General features: G+C 29.6%; 3 protein-coding genes and 1 pseudogene across 5 annotated transcripts; 2 read left to right on the forward strand and 2 right to left on the reverse strand.

Annotated features, from left to right (window-relative positions):
* The first annotated feature begins 2,086 nt into the window (after positions 1-2,086).
* On the forward strand, positions 2,087-2,951 carry LOC126839752 (uncharacterized; annotated as a pseudogene).
* Positions 2,952-3,182: 231 nt separating this feature from the next.
* LOC126839605 (lipid scramblase CLPTM1L-like) lies at positions 3,183-7,545 on the reverse strand. Of its 3 annotated transcripts, none has more exons than XM_050574999.1 (11): positions 7,399-7,545; positions 6,768-6,930; positions 6,604-6,701; positions 6,183-6,515; positions 5,914-6,060; positions 5,548-5,686; positions 5,055-5,243; positions 4,738-4,925; positions 3,862-3,997; positions 3,666-3,781; positions 3,183-3,603 (listed from the first exon to the last, which is right to left on the reverse strand). In XM_050574999.1, the coding sequence occupies exons 2-11, from the start codon at positions 6,921-6,923 to the stop codon at positions 3,516-3,518; spliced, it is 1,590 nt and encodes a 529-aa protein (XP_050430956.1). In that variant the 5' UTR covers positions 6,924-6,930; positions 7,399-7,545; the 3' UTR covers positions 3,183-3,515. The 3 variants fall into 3 exon arrangements, with proteins under 3 accessions (XP_050430956.1, XP_050430957.1, XP_050430955.1); XM_050575000.1 differs by lacking the exon at positions 7,399-7,545 and adding an exon at positions 7,141-7,159; XM_050574998.1 differs by having other exon boundaries at positions 3,184-3,603; positions 7,307-7,545.
* Positions 7,546-7,735: 190 nt separating this feature from the next.
* Positions 7,736-8,378, forward strand: LOC126839674 (U6 snRNA-associated Sm-like protein LSm6). Its single transcript, XM_050575081.1, has 2 exons — positions 7,736-7,945; positions 8,184-8,378. The coding sequence occupies exons 1-2, from the start codon at positions 7,855-7,857 to the stop codon at positions 8,330-8,332; spliced, it is 240 nt and encodes a 79-aa protein (XP_050431038.1). The 5' UTR covers positions 7,736-7,854; the 3' UTR covers positions 8,333-8,378.
* Positions 8,379-15,213: 6,835 nt separating this feature from the next.
* On the reverse strand, positions 15,214-19,198 carry LOC126839753 (uncharacterized). Its single transcript, XM_050575160.1, has 3 exons — positions 19,062-19,198; positions 16,646-16,902; positions 15,214-16,071 (listed from the first exon to the last, which is right to left on the reverse strand). The coding sequence occupies exons 2-3, from the start codon at positions 16,824-16,826 to the stop codon at positions 15,299-15,301; spliced, it is 954 nt and encodes a 317-aa protein (XP_050431117.1). The 5' UTR covers positions 16,827-16,902; positions 19,062-19,198; the 3' UTR covers positions 15,214-15,298.
* Between the last annotated feature and the right edge of the window lie 1,182 nt (positions 19,199-20,380).

Below are 20,380 nucleotides of genomic sequence, written 5' to 3' on the forward strand. Positions count from 1 at the left end.
TTTTTCATTCGACACAATTAAAATTGTAACAAGTTGCTTTTAAAACATATTGATAAATATTTAAACAGACTAATAAAAAAAACGATTAATGAAACTCTATGAGCGATGCAGAATTAGTAGGTATTACCGTAACGATCATTCTGTCCAAAAACCGATTGATATCAAACTGAATGTACAACTCAAAGAAAAAAATTGAAATGATTTTTATAATCACTAATGATTTTTCTTAAACCGATCATAACCTACTACACTGAAACCATATATTCCGTAACAATATTGTATTGTGGAAAACGATTTGTACCGAATGAAATCGCAAATTAGTTACACATTAGACAAGACGATCAAGATTATACGTCAATGTAGTTTACGTGATTATTTTGTAAATATGTTATTAACCACCGAGGGTAATTTTATTTTAAACAAACTCTAATCGGTCATTAAGCCAATCATTAATTTACGGCCGTTTATGTACACATTGAGATCATTTTTAAGGGGAAAAAAACAATACAAATCTTTGCTTAGAATAACGAGCGAGAATAAATAAACTTGTATGATAGAAGACAGCATACCTTGTATTATTAAACTTGAACTACATAACGTAACTACATAACTTACATCATTCAGACGACCCGAAGCCGACACCGTGGTCTGACACAGTCGAAAAGCGACGGTAATATGGCGCAGCCACCGCGTTTCAAGTCACAAAGGCTGGAATCTCGATCAAAATCCAAATTATCGATTAATAATGATTTTTTTTTTCTAAGACAAAATCACAGATTACATGAAAACAGATTGTTCACTCTCGATGTAAACAAAAAATGAGCTGATGGCCACTCCGCCGAAACCAGTGTGACCATGTCAGCCGGAACGAAATTATTGAACTTGTATTTACCACAAATTATATGATTATTTCATAATATAATCTGTGTATTTACCATATTAAATGTTAAAAAAATAATAAATGTTATATAGGTAATAATATTGACCCCGTCGATAACACTCTATCATTATCTCAAAAACATTTCATTATTAAACATTGATATATATATATCAGTGTTGGAAAGAATGCATTTATTGGATTTCATTCCTTTTTAGAGTGCAATCAAATGCATTACATTTAGTTTTAAGGAATAAGGAATGGGAATTAGTTAATTTTATGTCGGAATGTGAATGAATTCTAAAAAAAAAACACTTCATGGCTAATTAGTAATTTTTAATTGACTGTAATTTACTAATTTATATTTAATTTATGATATATTTTATACATTTTTCATAGCAAATTAACAGATTGATGAACACTAAATAATCAAATACTAACATTTTTTAAACAGTTTTATAGGAATTAATTTTCTGAGAAAATGAATATCTTACATCAGATGAATAATCCTGTAGTTTATACAAGGTGATCTTTTGGTTGACATTATTATTCTGACCAAAAAAAATTAAAATTATTAAAACATATTTTTATATTTAAATTTGTATGCTAGCTTGCTTCGAAATAATCAAATAATTTTGATTTTTATGTGCCTTTTACAAACGTTGTTAAAAAACATCAAAATATGTAGATAAAGGAAAATACTTTTATTTTATATTATTAACTTTCTTTTGTATTTTCCGGAGCTCTATCAACTTTTGAAACTAATAACCAAACTAGTTTACTGGCGCTTCTTCTATTGTAACACATTTAGCTATGATATAATAGACACTTCACATTACTCGTGCGGAATCTAGGGTACATAAAAAATAATTTATCTTCACCTGTGGTAGGGATGGTACTCTGTGATAAAATATACAGCTTTATCGTTTTTTGTTTTAAGACGACGCACCGTTGACGGTTGTCTGTAATCTTGTTATCATTCACCGATAACGGTTGGTGGTGCCCGTGGAGGTAAATCGCGGTTGTATGGCGTTTGAAATAAATAATAATATTGTAATTTATTGATAAGTTCAAACGGCAAACTTCAAACTGTTATTTGTAAAGTATTGACGTCTGGCGTTTGTTTTACGCGTGTCGATGGCCGATTAAAGTTCGTCGATGTTGACTCGTTTAAAGTTCACCCATTAGGTTTATTATTTTCGAAAGAAAATGTATTTGGTATGAGGTGTGTTCGGTGTACAATAATATGACGACTATTCTGTTAAGCGGTATATTAAATCTCTAGAAGACGTTTATCCTAGCAAATGTTTGTTGACCGTTTGTGGCTGTATAGAAAAAGGTTCGTTTAAAACCTCTCATTCACAAAAACGTAGCACCTGTCAGCAGCAACTTGGCCGAATTAGCTGCAACCCACAAACCAAGCTAAGTAAGAAACGTTGTCATGTACATAACCGCTACATCGTACTTCAACGGAGATATGATGAAATTCTTGATCAATGAGATGTTTGACCGTAAAGATAACTCGTCCGTCGAGCAATACTACACAGCATTAGACCAAAATCTTAGATTGCATCCACCTTGTGCTTCGTATATGACTTCAGAATATAAACATCTTTTCCTCAAACTGTACAGGAAATGTTTTCGAGAAATGACACAGTGGGAATATTTAATGGAACCTTTTTAATCAAATAATAAGTGGTTCACTATCATTAGGAGAAGGAAACGCATTTGATTTAGCATTAAAAAGATGTTTGAGTTTCTGTGTGAAAATACTGCAGATCGACTTTGAAGTATGTAAAACAACTGGTTCTAGAGCGTTAATTATGAAATGCTTAAATTACAAACTCGAGAGAAGGACTAGGATGCATGATATATGTAAAATTTTAGATGGCCTATTTTTTACCGGGTATGATATTCAAATGCCAATTATAAACCTTGCGCTACGCGTAAACCAAATGATGGCCATGTAAATGAATTATAATAATTTATTTCTAATCATGTACCTTATTATTTAATTGTTTTTTTTATCAAGTTGTTTATAATTAAAGTGTAAAATTTTAATTTTTTGTGTAATTTTAAGAGCATAGTATTGTTTTAAAGTTGTTTATACTTAAAAAAAAAACCAAATTATGTCTGAATTTTTTTAATTTTTAGTTTTAATAACCAATTAAAATAAATACATACATCATGCACTGTGTATCTTGAACCTTTTGTAGATAAATAAATAAACAAATTAATTTCAATAACATAATTTATAAAAACACAAAAGCCAGTTATATATGAGCTATAATATGTAAAACAATAATAAAATAGTATGTTAGTCTTCAGGTACAGGCTTATTTTTAATATAATATTATTTATCAACAATGTTTTTTATATTTCAAATATATAATAATACTTTAGTTTTTAACACAATTAAATCATACACCTTTGCTTATTCATATTTAAAAAAAAAATTTAATACTTCTGTCTAGGCACCGTGTGTGATTTTATTCAGTTAAAATAAAAAATTATGTACTCTGTTTTTATTAGAGTACATTCGTGAAGTTTAAAATGTAAATATATAGTTTTGATAAAGCTTTACAAAAATCACTTTTAAAAAATAAGAATGAAAGGCTAAATTAATAACTACATTTTTTTACATAGTTTTATCTTTAGTTGTGTCTGTAACAGGTTCAGTGACTTCAACATCTTCATCTAATCGATTGAGGTCCACCGGATAAAGCCTAGAAATATAAAAAAAATAATAAGTAACTAGACTTACAAAACGCAAACGATTGAAAATTACCATCTTTGGTAAATATAAATAAGAAACACTATGTCATCCCTAAAACACGCTAATCGATGAGCAGTTGGCATAGGAATGATAAAAGCAAATAAGTCATCAATGAAGGTGTTGAATGCCTGAAAAATTATAAAACAAAAATAAGAAATAAATATTTATTAAGTGACAGATTTTGTGTTAAATTCCGTTTTTTTTGTACCTTGTACATAAATGTTTTCCATGGCAAATGGGCTACAGATTTCAGTCTGTAGTTAATAAAAAGCTGAGGCAGCATAAACAGGAAACCGAATGCATAAACTCCATTTACGAGGCTCTTAATACACCACGAATAAAAGCTAAAAACATAATAAATTAAAAACTGTTTTTATTTTATTTAAAATGTATAACCCCAATCAATTTTACGTTAGACACTAAAAAAAAGTTGCAATATTGTAGTTTTCCTATTAAAAATATTTTTGTTTATATTGTATAATACATTTTTTAAATAACTTATTTTACAATATTAAAGAATTTTCAATTATTTACCTTTTTTAGTATATTCTTATATACCAAATATTCTCGTTAAACTTTTAGACTGTTATTATGACTTTTGACACGGTAATGTAGTTATTTTATTATATTTTAAACTCATAAAATAATTTACTGAATATTTTCACCAGTTGATAACCAGTTTAGAACAATTGTTCTTACAATTATAAACGTTAAAGAGTTGAACGGAAAGTGTAGTGCAGTGAATTTTTTTTTTATACTTGCGCTTCTTACTCAACCATTGTAACAAGTATAGTTTAACATATAGACTTCTTTTCGAATCCTATGTAATTTTTATTGAAAGAACAAATTATCAAAGTGGTAATTTCACTGTTGAAAATAACGTAAGTAACATTTTTTTTATATATTTAAAACTTGGCCTTGTTATAATGAATAATTTGAATTGGGGAAGATTTGAATGTTAATAAAATTACCAACCCGCGACAAACGACAATTGTTTTCAAAAATATAAACAAGATAAAATATATATTAGAGCAGCAGATCACCCACCATTTTAATAATTTGAATTTCTCATATTTGTTTTTACCTTTTTTGTGGTTCATAAACTAAAGAGTAAACAGCTGCACCAATACAGAGTGGATATAAAACATACAATAAATATTTCATTGATTCCGCATCAAATTTCCTAGTGTCTTCTTCAGCACGATTAAGAGTGACTTGTTTTAATCTCAGTCTTTTCCAGTCGACCGGAATAATTTTAAATACTTTCCAAATCTAGAAAAAAAAAATATTAGATTAGGTTATAATTTGCTAATTCAATGTAGTTTTTGTTGAGGTTTTATACATTTATTTTAGTTTAGCAAATTAAAACAATATTGGAATATTTTTAATTTGTTTCATTACTTCTATGACTGAACTGATTACAGTAGGACCAATAATCAACATAGAAGCTTTTTCTTCTATTAAATATAAAAGTACAATGGTTTGACTAAATGCACGCCATAAAACAAGGCGAGAAGATAATCCGGCCATGGTTTTTCTTGATCTCCAGAATGATATGTCATTTTTAAATGCGAGAAAGTCAAATAATAACTGAAAAAAAAGATTATAGTTAAGAAATGCAAGTAAAGGTAATTTATAATAGGAAAGTTGCGTAGAATGTAATATAACATTTTTAACAATACAGTATTAAGTAAAACTAAGCTTGTACTGAATTTATAAAGATTTTTTCATTTTGTTATACATTGTTGGCAACTTTTTATAGCAGATATGCTAAAGGAAATAAGCTTTGACTAATATCGCAAAGCTATTAAAAAAAACAATATTTATATTTTTTTTTATGCAACTCCTATTATTTCTAAGGTGACCTAAGGTGATGGTACAATTTTTGTCTTACATGTACGAATGCAACAAGAATCGAAACTAACAACAAATAATGATTGGTATCAAAAATAGCTTTAATCTCATCTATATCCTTGTCTTTAAATCCAAATTGTTTCATAGTGCCCATTGCCAATTGTGTTTGTGTTAATATTCTAAAATATAAATATCATATAAATAATAAATCAAATTAAATTATCTTAAAGTATACAAATAATTGGAAAACTGAATAGATTCCTCATAGGATCCATTAATGTTTGTTAGAAGAGCTACTTCATTAAGTATTTACTTAATTAAAAGAATGTATTATTTTATAATTGTAAAACATTTGAAAACTAAAATTTAATTTTTTTTAAACATTTTCCAAGACTTGTTTATTTACCTTAATTCTGCATAACTTATAGGTAGATAACGTAACAATACTGGAACCGAAGAGTTTTTTCTATCAATGTTTGTTACGTTGTATGATCGATCTTGAAGACAATTATGTAAAAATATTGGTAAATATTCTTGACGTTGACGATAGCGCCTATAACAAAGATAAAAAAAAACATCAGAACATGCAATATAACTACTTTTTTTAAAAATATTTTAAGCAGTTTTAAAAAAAAGAAATTTCAACTTGAATTTGTTATTAAAATAGGCCTGTACCTTATGTGTTGATAAATATCACTAGGCGTATGAACCTGAGACAACATTAGCGGTTCAGACATCATGCTTACAGGCATTACGGCCTTAATGTGAGTCACTGGTTTTTCTAAACGTTTTTGGTTATTTTCATCATTGTTGAGCAATTGAAAAACTTTATACTTAGAAATTTTGTACACCGACATTGGCACTACTGTGTAGACTGTTTCGTGATTGGATAAGAAATGTGACCATAAGTCTCCTGAAAACGGAGCATCTTTGGTATTGCTTAGAAATACATGTGCATATAATGTGCCATTTTTTGTAGTCGATTTTGGAAGTTTAACATCAATCTTTCTATTATTCCATAAAATAAAACGTGCAGTTTTATTATTCAGTTATGTGTAATATATTAGAGTCAAAAATATGTTAATCAACTACTTACCTTTCATAGGGCTCATCATAATTCAGTATAGGATAACTATTTAGATATATCACTTCGGATCCATGTGGATTTGATCGAGATGAAACAAATATATGTAACTAAGAGCAAAAATCAATTAAAAAAGAAAAAATATTTTTAACTGAAACTTTGACCATAGTACAAACTTCTAAATTAGGTTTTCGCAACAAAAATGACTTCAAACATAAACCTTCTTCTGTACATCTAGGTGGTTGTACCATTATCCATATTGAATAGAAGAGATTACATAAATACACCAAGAAGAGTACTGTGACAATTGTACCGAATGAAGGAATTTTCATGATTTAGCTAAAAGTAATGTTTGTGTTAGTTATAATAGAGATGTTATATTTTATACACAGACAAATCCTGATATTTGGGAAACCATCAAATTTACTAGTTATTGTTCGAAACAATATGTAACAGTTAATTTATTGAGCTCTTTTTTTATTAAAATTAAAGATGTTATTTATTTGCGTATACGGTATAAAATTATTTTAATCTGAAAAAAGTACTTACTAGTAAAGTTTAGGTTTTTATTATACATCAGGGAATTTATATTATAGTATTTGTCAAATCGTAAGACATTACTAAGAAAACACTTTGATATTTGAATGCATATTTAAAATCGCTCTAAAACATTCTATGAAAGATCATTAAAAATAAACATTATTTAGGTACTTACTTTTGGTGTTTCTAAATGTACCTAATACATATTATTGGTATTGTTATAAACGTTTATTTTGTACTTTAATTGTTAATTTGAATAAGTATTACCATAATAATGTGAATGATTGTGTTAGTAAGTCTAAAACAAAATTAATCGTCCATCATAACGATTTTTTATCTTCGGAAACAGACACCGAATACGTATTTGAAAAAATATACCTACTACCTAACTTCAATATTTACAGAATTACAGTATTTGTTATCAGAGCTGGGTAGGAATCAGGGGCAGTTTTTCCAAAAAATGATAAGAGATAAGAGTTCTTCCAAAAGATAACACAATTTTTATTTTATCGTCAGTACCTCCGGCCGAGGTTACCACGGGACGACCGTTGGGAACCATTGCGGTAACAAATTTCTTATCAATGGTTACGGGGCTGATAACTTTTAGGGCTATCTCCACACAAACATTATTTACTCGAGTCGATGTAAGAAAACTGTTGAAAAAGTTAAGTGTGTAGTCAGTAGTCACATTCTTAAACCTACAGTTAAACCTATTTCATAAATATGAGCCGGAAAGAAGCCCTGACAGCTTTTATTCAGCAAATTCACGGTCGACCAGTCGTCGTTAAACTCAACAGCGGAGTTGATTACAGAGGTATTTTAACGGATTCAATGAATTCACGTTTTACGATATTAAACTTATAAAAAAATATAGATAATCTATTGTAAGATAATAGATTTATGTAAATCTACCTAAAACAAATGTTGACAGACAAAAATTTTACAATCATCAAACTCATAACCAATGTACACAAAAAACAAATATAATTTTAGTATTTTTCTGTGGAATTTTTAAAAAAGATTACTTATTAGTATTTTTTAACTGTGTCTAGGTGTGATGGCTTGCATCGATGGTTACATGAATATTGCACTAGAACAGACTGAAGAATACGTCAACGGCGAGCTTAAAAATAAATTTGGCGATTCCTTCATCCGAGGCAATAATGTGTTATATATAAGCACCCAAAAAAGAAAACTGTAATATATTTAAGTTATTTATGTAATATATAAATATAAGCAATCACCAATTGCCACTCTCTCTTTACACATTTTCAACCCTATAAAACTGTTTATTGACAGCTTTTGACGTGCAAAATTTCCACCTATTCCCTCTGGTTTCCTATAAGTATGTACCATTTACTCCTGTATAAATTATAATATGAAAAAATATTAAGTATAGCTCTACACTTAATTTTCAAAAACACAATTTACGTTCACACACTGTTAGGTTGCTTAATGTACACTTATATATTGTATCCTAACAAACTGTACGTTTTAAATCTGATTTAAAATCTAAAAAAAAAAATTGAATTTAGCGCTCATATACCCTCAACACTAGATCTACCTTAAGTCTAATTTTCAGATCTCAAGTTCTATAACTACACCTGAAAAAGTATATTATGTATGTACGTATGTGAATCAAACGGATGTGTACATATTAAACCAAAATTCCATTATATGACTGTAACTGACAAAAGAACAATATTTTACTTCCGAAAAACTCGACCAAATAGATTGTATCGTGAATTTAAATTATGCCCAAAAATGTATCATTATACTAATGCAAACAAATTGTTCATAACGTAAATCTATAGGCTTAGCCTTAAACACAGGTAACAGGAATATCAACTTGTAGGGAGTAGGTACAGTGACAACAATGTGTTAGTACCTGGTAAAATAGATATATCTGACTTTATAGCAAACGCAACAATACCAGAAAGAAGACATTTAACTTAAAAATTAACAGATTACTTTCTAAACTCATTAATTCTCAAAGTAACACAATAATCTAATTAAAAAACAATGGGAAAACATTAACTCAACTTCAGTATACAAAAGACTTATTCAAAACACTACCAGAACATGATAATTATGAATATGTACTCTGTGTAATTAGTGCCCATAGCAAACTTAATAGTAATAATTATTATTGTGTTATATATAAACGACCATTTGCAATATTATCGCCTTTGTAGAGTTAGAACTATTAGAACGATGTCGCCCAATGATCAATCATGTCAAAACAACGTGGATGTCGCTTTGTAAGCAATTATTAATAAACCTATTCTATATTATTATAATAATATATAAGTAATTATTAGTTATAATATAGAAATAAGAATATTTTATTAAGTCAAACGTGTAGGTATATATAATATATTAGAGTTCCAACATCTAAGTCTGAAAATAGGTCTAACATATACGGACCAAAACTGTACCTTTCTCTTTTCCACCGATTTACTTTTTTGCCAAAAAAGACTATGTTCAAAATTTGAAAACTTTAAGCCAAGTGGAAATAATAATATAAAGTATAAAAATATAACAATTAAAAATAATTCAATGTTATACCTGTAGTTGTTTTAAACATTTTTAAACAATTTATTTAACAATTCTTATTTTCCCAAAAATTTCAAAAAGTGTTGATAAATAGTTTTGGAAAAGGCTACTTATACTTAATTGCACTTAATGAATTGACTAATTTGAATTAGATTTTATTTTTTGTGTAAAAGGGAAAGGTACGATCTGGCCGAAAAACGGCCATGCCTACATATAAGTCACCTTATAACGTTAAAAAAACACTCAAAAAGGGACAAACATTATAAATGTGAAATTTGAAGACTGTTATGGGCTTACAAACTTAAAAATTAGTATATGATCTGTTAAAGGAACACAAATTAAGTGTACCAAATAAGGAAAACAATTTTAAGATTTTGAAAAAAAATTGTAAATTACATCCACATCTTCTGAGCCCCTAATCTCAACATCTAAAATGGAAAACCGATGTCAAATTTGAACATAGCGACTCCAATACCATTTAATTTGACCTATTTTAAAGCCTGCAAAGTAAAATCCCGACTTCTTTTTTTTGAAAAAAAATTCATTTCGATGCAGGTGCTATAACAGTTCAAATTAAATCTTCACTACATTATTCTGAAAACTATAGTTCGTAACGCCCAAAAGGTTAAGGCCAACGAATGTTCTACTCTAGTTTTTTTTTTATAATTCCTATAAAAAAATTAATATTTACGTTTAGTCGTCAGTGTATCTTCATGATTTCTGTCATGAACTATGCAAACAATACAATTATTTTCTTCGCATTTTATGCCAACCACGTGGAAACGAGCTAGAAGATTTATAAGCCGAGGACTGAGAGCATTTGGTAAATGTTTGTGTTGCTGTTTGTTGATATGACAACATCGGGATAACATTGGATCGAGACAGTGAAACAGTTGCCTCGCGACTGCAATTATTGACTAGCAAATACTTTACTAGCCAATACCAGATGGCGACCGTGTTTACTATCTCTTCCTTATGTGAAATGACGTAGACTAAGGAATTACCCTGGTATCAAACGTAAATTCAATTTTTACTAGCTAATATTTTCGTACAAATAACCATATTATAATATGTGCTATAATACGATTTTCTGTAGTCAAACTTCACTTTTACAAAGGAAAATAAAAAAAGGGAAAATTTAGCGTCCAGAGAGACGGTAGAGAGAGCCCATAAACTCGCCAGAAAAAAAAAAAGGGAAAAAGCCTTTAAAAAGTTTTTGTTTTAAATTCAAACTGTGTAAGAACCTTTATTACGGTAAACTGAAACCTGGAGACGAATATTACCTATCGTAGATTTTTTTTTTTAATTTCGGCTACTATTAGCCGTTCATCGATTTTGTTGTTTTTTATTGGATTTATTGGAGTTAAAACTTTAATTCAAATCTCCCATGTGACCAAAGGCTAGACTTGGCTTGCTATAAGTAAGGTTACAAATTATATAATCCTTACCGTGTGCAAGCACTACGTACCCGTAAGAGTACGCGGACATTTTTATACTTATATAATAAATGTTTTTATTTATAAAAATGTATTGTTAAAACGCTGAAAAATAAAAATGTTTAATTGTCGGTGCATTTATCTATTATTTCAGTCAATACCCACGGCAATGCAAACAATAATCAAGTATGTAATTAACTGCATGGAGGTCACTGATACTAACCACCATTTTTTTACAAATTAAAAAAAAATAAGTGAATTAAAATGAAATCTTCTTGTTTCTATATTTAAAACTATAGTATATGAAATTTTGATAGAAAAAAACAACATTTAATTTTCAAAGTTGGTCGGTGCAACAAAAGGGTAAGTTTCACGCGCCGCCCTGCAGACAAATTGGTACTGATGGGTGATGATTTAATCCTGCTGCTTGACAAATTACCCCTAAGAACATCTAATTATAGTTAAAAAATACATGTACTTATACTATAATATTTAAATGCGTCTCTTTAAAATTTGGATTTTTCCTTACTTTAAGCTTATCTTGGTTATTTTCCCTATAAGTAGGTACCTACTTATAATTCCAGCAAGAACATAAATAATCAGAAAGGTCAAGAGTAGATTGGGTAGTCACTCTCAAACCACACACAGTGTTGTTAGTTGAAAACTCAGACCTTTTTCTTATTTTTAGAGCCACCAACCACTTCTTTCTTAAGGTTTTGTCATTGGGTATAGAAAATACAAATAATTTTGTATGCTTATTATAACAAAAAACAATTTTTTTTTTTGTCATTTTAAAAACTGTTTAATACAGACATGTAATAGAGCACATGTGCATAATAAATAATAACACCGAGAGGTGAGAAGTAGTATAATAATTTCAATATGGCGTAGTTATTGATTCGTCTACGTATCGTTTGTCTACTAGGAATTTTATTTTTTATTTTTGTTATCGTGTAAAAAGTAAGGTACCAAATCATCGATATCACTAATAATTTTACATCAAAAATATGAAAATAAAGAAAAATTAGAATCAATTTACCATTGAATGACAAACTCTATACTCGAATACCAGATTTTATTGAAAGATTAATGATGGTTTTGGTTAACTCAACTTGAATATTGGCATGTGATTTTGTCTGTAAAAAAATACTTTATTGACCATTTTCACTTATCATTGACTGTTACTAACATAAATATTAGTGCTTCTGTAGCTAAAATATCTACATTTTGTATTATTTTTCCAAAATCGCAATACCCATCAAATAAATTATTCATCTTTTGAATCCCAAAGGGTTTGTTTCCTAATTAACATCCCAACGAGTACAAAATTACATTCTTTGTCCTGTAAAGGAAAATAATGAAGAGCCTAATCAACTTCTTTAAAAACCCAGGTTAGGTTCACTGTATATATTGAATTAGAAATTCATGACGGATGTGATAATGTCGTAAAACTTCTAAAACATAAATAATAAGAAATAGTTTAAGAATAGTTTTACAATTATAATTCAATTATTTTAAGAACTTAAAAATTTTAATGGATTTATTTTCATCTATTTAATACTTATTATAAAAAGAAAAACTAATAATAAGAAATATTTTATCGGTTTTTTTTTGCCAATACACCTGTACTACTTAGAAAATATATAAATATATATCCAGTCCACCAAGGCATAGTTGTTACAACACTTTCAGTTTACGCCTCAGAGCAATAACAGTGTGATGTAAGAAGACTATCTTCAGTTTTGACACTATGATCAATTTTTAGATTTTGATTTTCTAAATACTTTTGTTGTCGTTCTCATCTGAGAATACTTTCAATACTCAAAGAAGCGACTTCTTGTGTACGTTAAAGGGTTCTTCAAGGGTTTTTAGTTATTGTTTGTTAATATAATGGCATAGTAGGGAATACAGTTTTATAGCCAATAAGTATTATTTCCCACTATTTTCGGAGGGTTTTTACTTAGTACAAAAAAAATGTTTGACTACAGAACTTTTAATAAAATTGTAATTTGTATATGTTGAAGCTCCAACATTAGATCTAACTTTTTAGTTTAATTTTTTAGGGCTTAAGTATTAAAAGCTTTGTGGAAACAGAGAAATAAGCAAAAAATGTCTACCTTTTTCTGGGGAAAAGTTTTTTTTTTAATTTTTCAAATTAGGTATGTTGGTTGTTGTTTAACATCTTTAGACTCTGGCCAATTGACACGCCGGTCAATGACGTTGTGGTTAGTATATGTTGGTTACAATTGTGTAAACAATCGGTTATTAGTAGTCTACAACTGCTGCTGGTCTGTCATTCGTTTCAGCAAAAATAGCGGGTCTTCCCGCTGTTACTGTTAAGTACACCCAGTACTATGTCGGACGCCGGGATTAGTTCCGGCAGACGCAAGTCCAGCCCAATATTTTCCGGCCGGCGGTTCTGTAAGATGGGCACGGGCAGCCCTATATTTTTCGGCCAGCGCTGTGTGGTCGGTGACGTGCTCGTCGCGCAGATCGAGTCGGTCTTGCGGACGACGATCATGCGGCCGGACTCGCCGCATGTGGACAACGACAACGACAACGGTGGCGGTGAGAGACACGCGGACGACCGCTGTTCCGTCGACCAGCCGGGTCCGAACACGCCACCATCGGCAACGGCCCACGGCCCGACATCTCCGGTCGACGGTGGCGACGGCCGCAGCTCGGGCGACAACACGGCGGACACGCGGACAACGAATCCGGCGGTGACCGCGCCGTCTGGTGGCCTGTCGCCTTTATCGTCCACCGGCGACAGGGCGACGACTGCTCTCCGCGGACCCAGTGACATCAAGTTCGCTTTCGTGCCACTCACCTACGACCGGGACTTGGCCGAAAGTTTCCAAGTGGTGGTCGAACCGCCGATGTGCGACAGCGGTTACATGGAACACTTGGACGTGGTGATTTCCTCGTCCTGCGAATCGTTCAGTTCGTATCAATGCTCGTGCTCGGAATGCGACACCGAGGATGGACCATCGACGAAATTGTCGACGCGCACCACCGCCACAAAACGGTCGCGTTCTTCGAATAGAAAGCGCAAGAGAAAGGCGAAGAAGTGCAATACAAGAAGTGGCCGAGGCAAGTCGAAACCGAACAAACGAAGAAAAAAATGACTAAAAAAGTATTGATAAAAGTTTTAAGTTTTTAAAGTTTTAAAAATTATTAAAATGTTACTAAGTTTTTATTTATGTAACTTGCTGCAACCGTTGTTAGTAAATACATGTACACAATAATGAATAATTTTTCTACTGTGCCAATTTGTTATGGATACGCATATAGCATTAAACACAATAATATATTTATTATTTATCAAGAAAATACTACTTACGAAGTGAAAACAATAGATGCAGAACGTTTACACAATTATTCTGAGTAGGCATATTTTTAGGTTTAAATTAGTTTCTTGTAGCAAGAAAATTTTAGTCGTAGAAAAATTTCTAATTTATATATTTTTTAATATTATTTTTTCAGTAGTAAAATATATATATATATAACGGTTTTATGATACTTGTTCACGCTAGAGGGGAGGGGGAGGTGCTCTGAAGTATTTTGAAAAATAAACAACTGGGACTCTATCTTCTCTTAGTTTAGAGACCTAGTTACACCTATGACAATAATACTCTAATATTATTACTTTCGTCCAAAATGTAATTATATAATAAATAGAAAACAAAAACAAACCGTACTACGTATTAATTAAATTGAGTATTATTATTTTATTTTTGGAAAACAATTAAACGAATATACATAATTCATAAATATATCTTTCTATTTCAAGTTTCAACTAGGTTTGATTCGATTAGAGGTTTCTTATGAGATTATGCTCCATTGTAGCTCCATCAGTTGCGAAGGTATTTTATTCATATGTTCTTACTATCTACTATTGATGTTAGTTGTGAATTTTATCACGTTAGCTGTGACACTGCAAGGTGAGTAAAATAAGTTTTGTTTTATTTACTACTCGTTTATTGATTGAAAACACCGGAAAATAACAAATATGATTATTATTTATTTATTCAAAACAATATACAAAATATTTATTAACAATTTATAAATAACAAAAGTACTGATAATATTTTAAGTTGCTTTATGTGACATCTTACAATATAAACTCGTTAAGTGAAAAAATTGGCCTCAGGGTCGAAAAATCAATTGTGGTGTTAAGGTATAAAGTAGATTGGGTTGGTTTCCATAGGTCGATTCAACATTACAATGGAATTTGAACTGGTGGGATACCCAAAATTTTGATAGTACTGGAAGTTTTGCGGGGGCAAAACGCAAATTTGGGGTTGTGTTGATGTCGCAGGCTGAGGATCTGAAGGAGGGTTAGAGCATCTTCGTCTTTGTTCATGTATTTGTGTGATTTGATGTAACACCCCTGTTTGGAACTTCAGGACTTCGTGTTCATCAAACTTTTCCAACGTTGGCATCACACTGTTCATGAAATATGAGATTCTGTTTCGCTGAGCATCTTCTGTGGCTTTCAACGCCTTCAGCTCTGATGTCTCGGACTTCTGACGTTTTTTGGTAGGACAACCCAAATTCTGGCCAGCACTTCTGGTTTGAGCCTTTGTTGCGATCTGTGTGTCAATGTCACCTTCGGTTTCCGACCTATCTTTTTCCCTATCTTCGTCTTTTGCAATATTTGCTTCTACATCCCTTGAAGTGTATAATTTTTTCCTGTCTTCGTCTTTTGCAATATTTGTCTCTACATCCCTTGAAGTGTATACTTTTTCCCTACCTCCGTCTTTTGCAATATTATCTTCTAGATCCCTTGAAGTGAAAAATGTTTTCAAAAACTTCAGTTGATCGCCGTAAACGTACTTCCTTTTTATAGAACCCCCAGCATAATTTTGTTTGTTTTCATTTTCTTTTTTACAAAATTGTAAAAAGTTGTCTCGTACGCTGCTCCATTTTTTCATTACTTCTTTAACTGCAATGACAAAAAACAAAAAATCTAATTTCATAATACTTTAACTATTATGAGTTTGGTAGTTTCCTCTTTTTTCAAACACATTCATTGGCACATTCAAGTGGATGCTATTTTACGTTCGTATATGTCATCATAGGAAGTTAAGGAAAATATTGCAATTCTTCTACAAATTAAATTGAATTTGTTTTTTATTATTTAAAAAAAACCAGATCTTTAACAAAACGATACCTTCTCTGTTATGCATCTAAGCTAGAAATAATTCCAATTATTTATTTACTATGGATAGGTAAGTAAACAAAGAAAACTATAAAAAAAAACCTTTGAGGTACTAAAATCGAATGGCGACAATCCGCGTCCGTGTGTTACCATACTCGCTAATACCTACGTTACCGTTTTAATTGAAGATTTAAAAGTTAAGAGCTAAAAGTGGAATATTATATCATGTTGTATTAAACCAATGTATCTTCAAAAAGAAAAACTACAAAATTACAATTATTTTAAAAGAGAATGAGTGCCTTATATTTTTTCGAATCACTCCGTATTCGAAATTATAATTAAATTCAATATAACTTACTAAATCTATTTTTGTCTTCATCTTGTAATTTCGCAAAATCCGAATTCAACTCTGTACAGACTTCTCTCCAGGCTTTCTTTGCTCCTGTTTTATCTTTATAAAAGATATGGGCCTTGTCCCATAAGATAGGTCTATATTCTACTAGAGAAATTAACAATTCCGTGTTAAATTCGGCGTTCATAATGGTGCATTAACAACGTGAGTTACGAATGTGTAAAAGAACAATGTTAATTTCAGCGAACGAATGCCAATACAAACTGTACAAAAAAAGTGCAAATTCAAAGTATAAATTAACTTACAACAACGAATATGTTATACTGATCATATATGTTTGTTTATTGATTAAAGGTTGGTATGTGAATAAATCAACACAACGGTCGTAGTTAAGGAGTTATTTTCATTCGAACCAATATTTAGACAACATACAATATATATACAATCAAAACAATATTTTTCCTAACATTTGTTTAGGCGCAATTTTAAGATTTAAGAGCTGAAAATTAGACTGAATATGGGTCTAATCCATATCTATTATATGTAAAAAAAAGTTGTAATAAAAATTATTTTTTATTAGGTATGGTAAAACTCAAGTAGTAGTGAAGTATGGATTTTGAAGACAATTTTGCTTACTATATAAACATAATAAGCCTTAAAAAAAATTAAAAAAATTAATAATTGTATACTCGCTATGTCTCTCTAAATAAAATAAAATGGAATTTATTTGAAAAAATCGTTTTACGAGTACTTCAAATTAAATGCACACACACATATATAATATATATGTGCAAGAGCAAGTGTTTTTTTTTTAAATTTTATATTCTTACTTTTCATTAAGTACGTTTATATTTTTATTGGTTAGGTTAGGTTGGGATAACATATTAATCGGACTAATGCTTTTGGTGACAAACTGTTATTAGTACTAGTATTGTTTAATATTAATTTTACTGGTGGCAATATTTTTTATCAAATATTTTGTGGGACAAATGACCTCCCGAAAATCTCTGTACCTCTGTTACAATTAAAATGTGAAAAAAAAGGGAAATTTTATTGTAACGCTCATAAATGAATATTTAATAAGGGATCATTTTGTATGGTGTTTACGATAACATCAAATAGGTACCTATAGTACATGGACAAAAAATGCAAACTTCGCTCATAGTTATTATTATTATTATTTTATTTTTTTTTAATTTCTTCCAATTTTTGTTTTCAGTTTTACATTTTTTGTTCATTAAGAAAATTGTAATACTTTAAGAAACAATATTTTATACTGTATTATTACTGTTTTTTGCTACGTGATGATGAAGGCTATGAAGCTTTAATGGATCTTTTGGCGTCGACTCCCATTCAAAATTGCTTAAAATGAAAACCATTATACAATAATAAAAATAACAAATATTTTTTTAATGACAGTTTTATACAAAAATTAATATCAATCATACTAACTCATTAGTTAAACAGTCAGATATTTATGTGTTAAAAAAACAGTTGTTTTTTAGCTTTACATCAAAGCTAATATATTATTATAACTTACATATCACTGTTGTATTTTTAATCAACTTCTGTAGTAATATGATGCACCAAATAGTAACATATTTTTATTAAAAACCCATAACTGATTTGTTTTTCTGTTAAAAAAGATTTTTCCAAAAACTCGGACATTGTATTACTGTATTACGGTATATTGAATTTTATCTTTTTTTTTTAAATATTTTATCGTTTAAATTACATTAGTATTAATAATATGTAAACCAAATATTAAAATGAGTAAATTAAATACATATATTTTTTATTACATTTTATCTAAAAATTAGTTTAAAGTAAAAGTTTAAGCATTTTTTTCAAAATTGTACTTAGAATTATTTGAACAGTTAAATATTTTAAACAAATGCTTGTTGAATATATATTTTTATCTTGACATTAAATGTTCAATACAATTTTTATAATAATGTACTTTTTTTTATAAAGTACTTTTGCTAGACGCGAAGTTAAGAAGATCATAGACACCACAAATTAGGTACTTATATTTTTTAAAATCTGAAATAATTATAATTAAAATCTAAAGTTTTTTATGACTTTTATCCATTTTTAGCTAAAATTACCTTACAATAATTAATAATACAATGGTTTAATATGTGGTCCGTAACAATTCTAAATTCCTTTTATATTAATTTAATTTTTTTTTTATCATATGTTACAACCCACCAAAAACCTTATAATTTAATGATCTCTTTAATTAAGTAGACGAATTGAGTCTCCTTTAAACCTCTGCACAATTACTATCAATATTATATGTACATCCCAAATAAATAGTTTATTCTATGAGTTCCCAAGGAGCTAATCGTTGGAATGTAGGTAGGTATCTGGAGGGGACAGTCGAAGACTGTACAAATAGAAGCCCGTTGGATAAAACTACCTTCCAAAAAGGAATCTGCAGGTGTTCGCAAAGGATACTTTGTGCGCTGTAGCCTGTATAGGATCTCATGCTTCATGAATGAATGAATTTGAAAGATTGATATTTTTAAATACTTAAAAGAAAAATGTATACAAATTAAAAAAAGAAAAACTCACAATAGCTCAAAATTTGTTATACAATGTACAGAAAAATAACTAAATTCATTATTCTTAAGCATCATCGTTAGTTTAATAATAAATGGTAATTTTTAGGACAACTAAATGGGTAACTAACTGCAATAATCGTAGTTTTCGATTGACACGTCGGCAGTTTCATACTAAGTACATCACTTCCACTGAAAGCAATCGCAAATTTAATAGTTAATGAATTTCTAAAAGAATAAAAAACCGTCTGTTTAGTTTTTGCTCCCAAATACTATTTCTCGTACATTTTAATGCCAAATATGGATTTTTCTAAAAAAAAATTGTCTTCAAATGAGTCATAGCAAGTAATAAACAACTCATATTTTACAAAAAAAAACAATAATGTAACAAAATATAAAGAATGAAATCAAACACAACATTGTAAAAACAATACCTTCTCTACACCGCATCGAAGCTAACTGGTTTAATGTACCCAACACTTTTAAATATGTAAAATCTTTTATTTTAATTACACTTTAAATGTGTATAATAATATTTACAGTAAATCTTTAGCAGGCTTTATGGTCAGGATTTTTTCCAACTGCACGTCTATATTTTAACATAGGCCGAATAGGAAGAGGCTCCGCACTATTTCCTACTCTTTTTAATATTTTAATATTATAACTACCTAGTTTTCAAATTACAGTATTAATTCAATATAATATATTTAGCGTTTATCTGACTGTTTATTTAAAACAATTATTTGACTATCATAAAACAACGATCTGGACAAAAATCAACAGAATACCTATGAAAAAATGTTATTATGTTATTTCTAGAAATCCATATAAGAAATGTTTTGAATGTTATTGAACCAAATGTATAATTAATCCAGTTTCCAGATTACTTGAGAGAAAAATTAAAATTGGCCCTATATAAAATTGATAAATATCTTAATATAAACCTACTCATTTCTCAAGTGTAAATATTCGTAAGGTCCACTGCACATTTTAAACAGGGCCTGATCTTTGGGACCCCTTTCCTTTAAATTAGCAACTACTACTTGATTGAGTAATATTGTTGAAAAATTGTTTTATGGAAGAGCAGCTGCCAAAAAAAATAATAATTACTTTTTACAATCACGGCTGACCCATAAAGTTTATACTCCATTTCAAATTTCAATTCGAAAAAGCACAC

Source organism: Adelges cooleyi, unplaced genomic scaffold, assembly GCF_023614345.1.
Source record: "Adelges cooleyi isolate 19-005CV unplaced genomic scaffold, UGA_ACOO_1.1 ACOO_flye_CR_arks_rails_tigmint_CR_PRNA_307, whole genome shotgun sequence".
In the NCBI taxonomy this organism is placed as follows: domain Eukaryota; kingdom Metazoa; phylum Arthropoda; class Insecta; order Hemiptera; family Adelgidae; genus Adelges; species Adelges cooleyi.

Coding starts and splice junctions, on each gene's coding strand:
- LOC126839605 (XM_050574999.1), bottom strand. CDS start 6,923: ATGAAAATTCCTTCATTCGGTACAATTGTCACAGTACTCTTCTTGGTG. Junction 5,244..5,547: donor TTCTTGTTGCATTCGTACAT/GTAAGACAAAAA, acceptor CTTTTTTTTCAG/TTATTATTTGACTTTCTCGC. Junction 3,782..3,861: donor GGAAAACATTTATGTACAAG/GTACAAAAAAAA, acceptor ATAATTTTTCAG/GCATTCAACACCTTCATTGA.
- LOC126839753 (XM_050575160.1), bottom strand. CDS start 16,826: ATGAACGCCGAATTTAACACGGAATTGTTAATTTCTCTAGTAGAATAT. Junction 16,072..16,645: donor TGAAGACAAAAATAGATTTA/GTAAGTTATATT, acceptor TTGTCATTGCAG/TTAAAGAAGTAATGAAAAAA.
- LOC126839674 (XM_050575081.1), top strand. CDS start 7,855: ATGAGCCGGAAAGAAGCCCTGACAGCTTTTATTCAGCAAATTCACGGT. Junction 7,946..8,183: donor CAGCGGAGTTGATTACAGAG/GTATTTTAACGG, acceptor AACTGTGTCTAG/GTGTGATGGCTTGCATCGAT.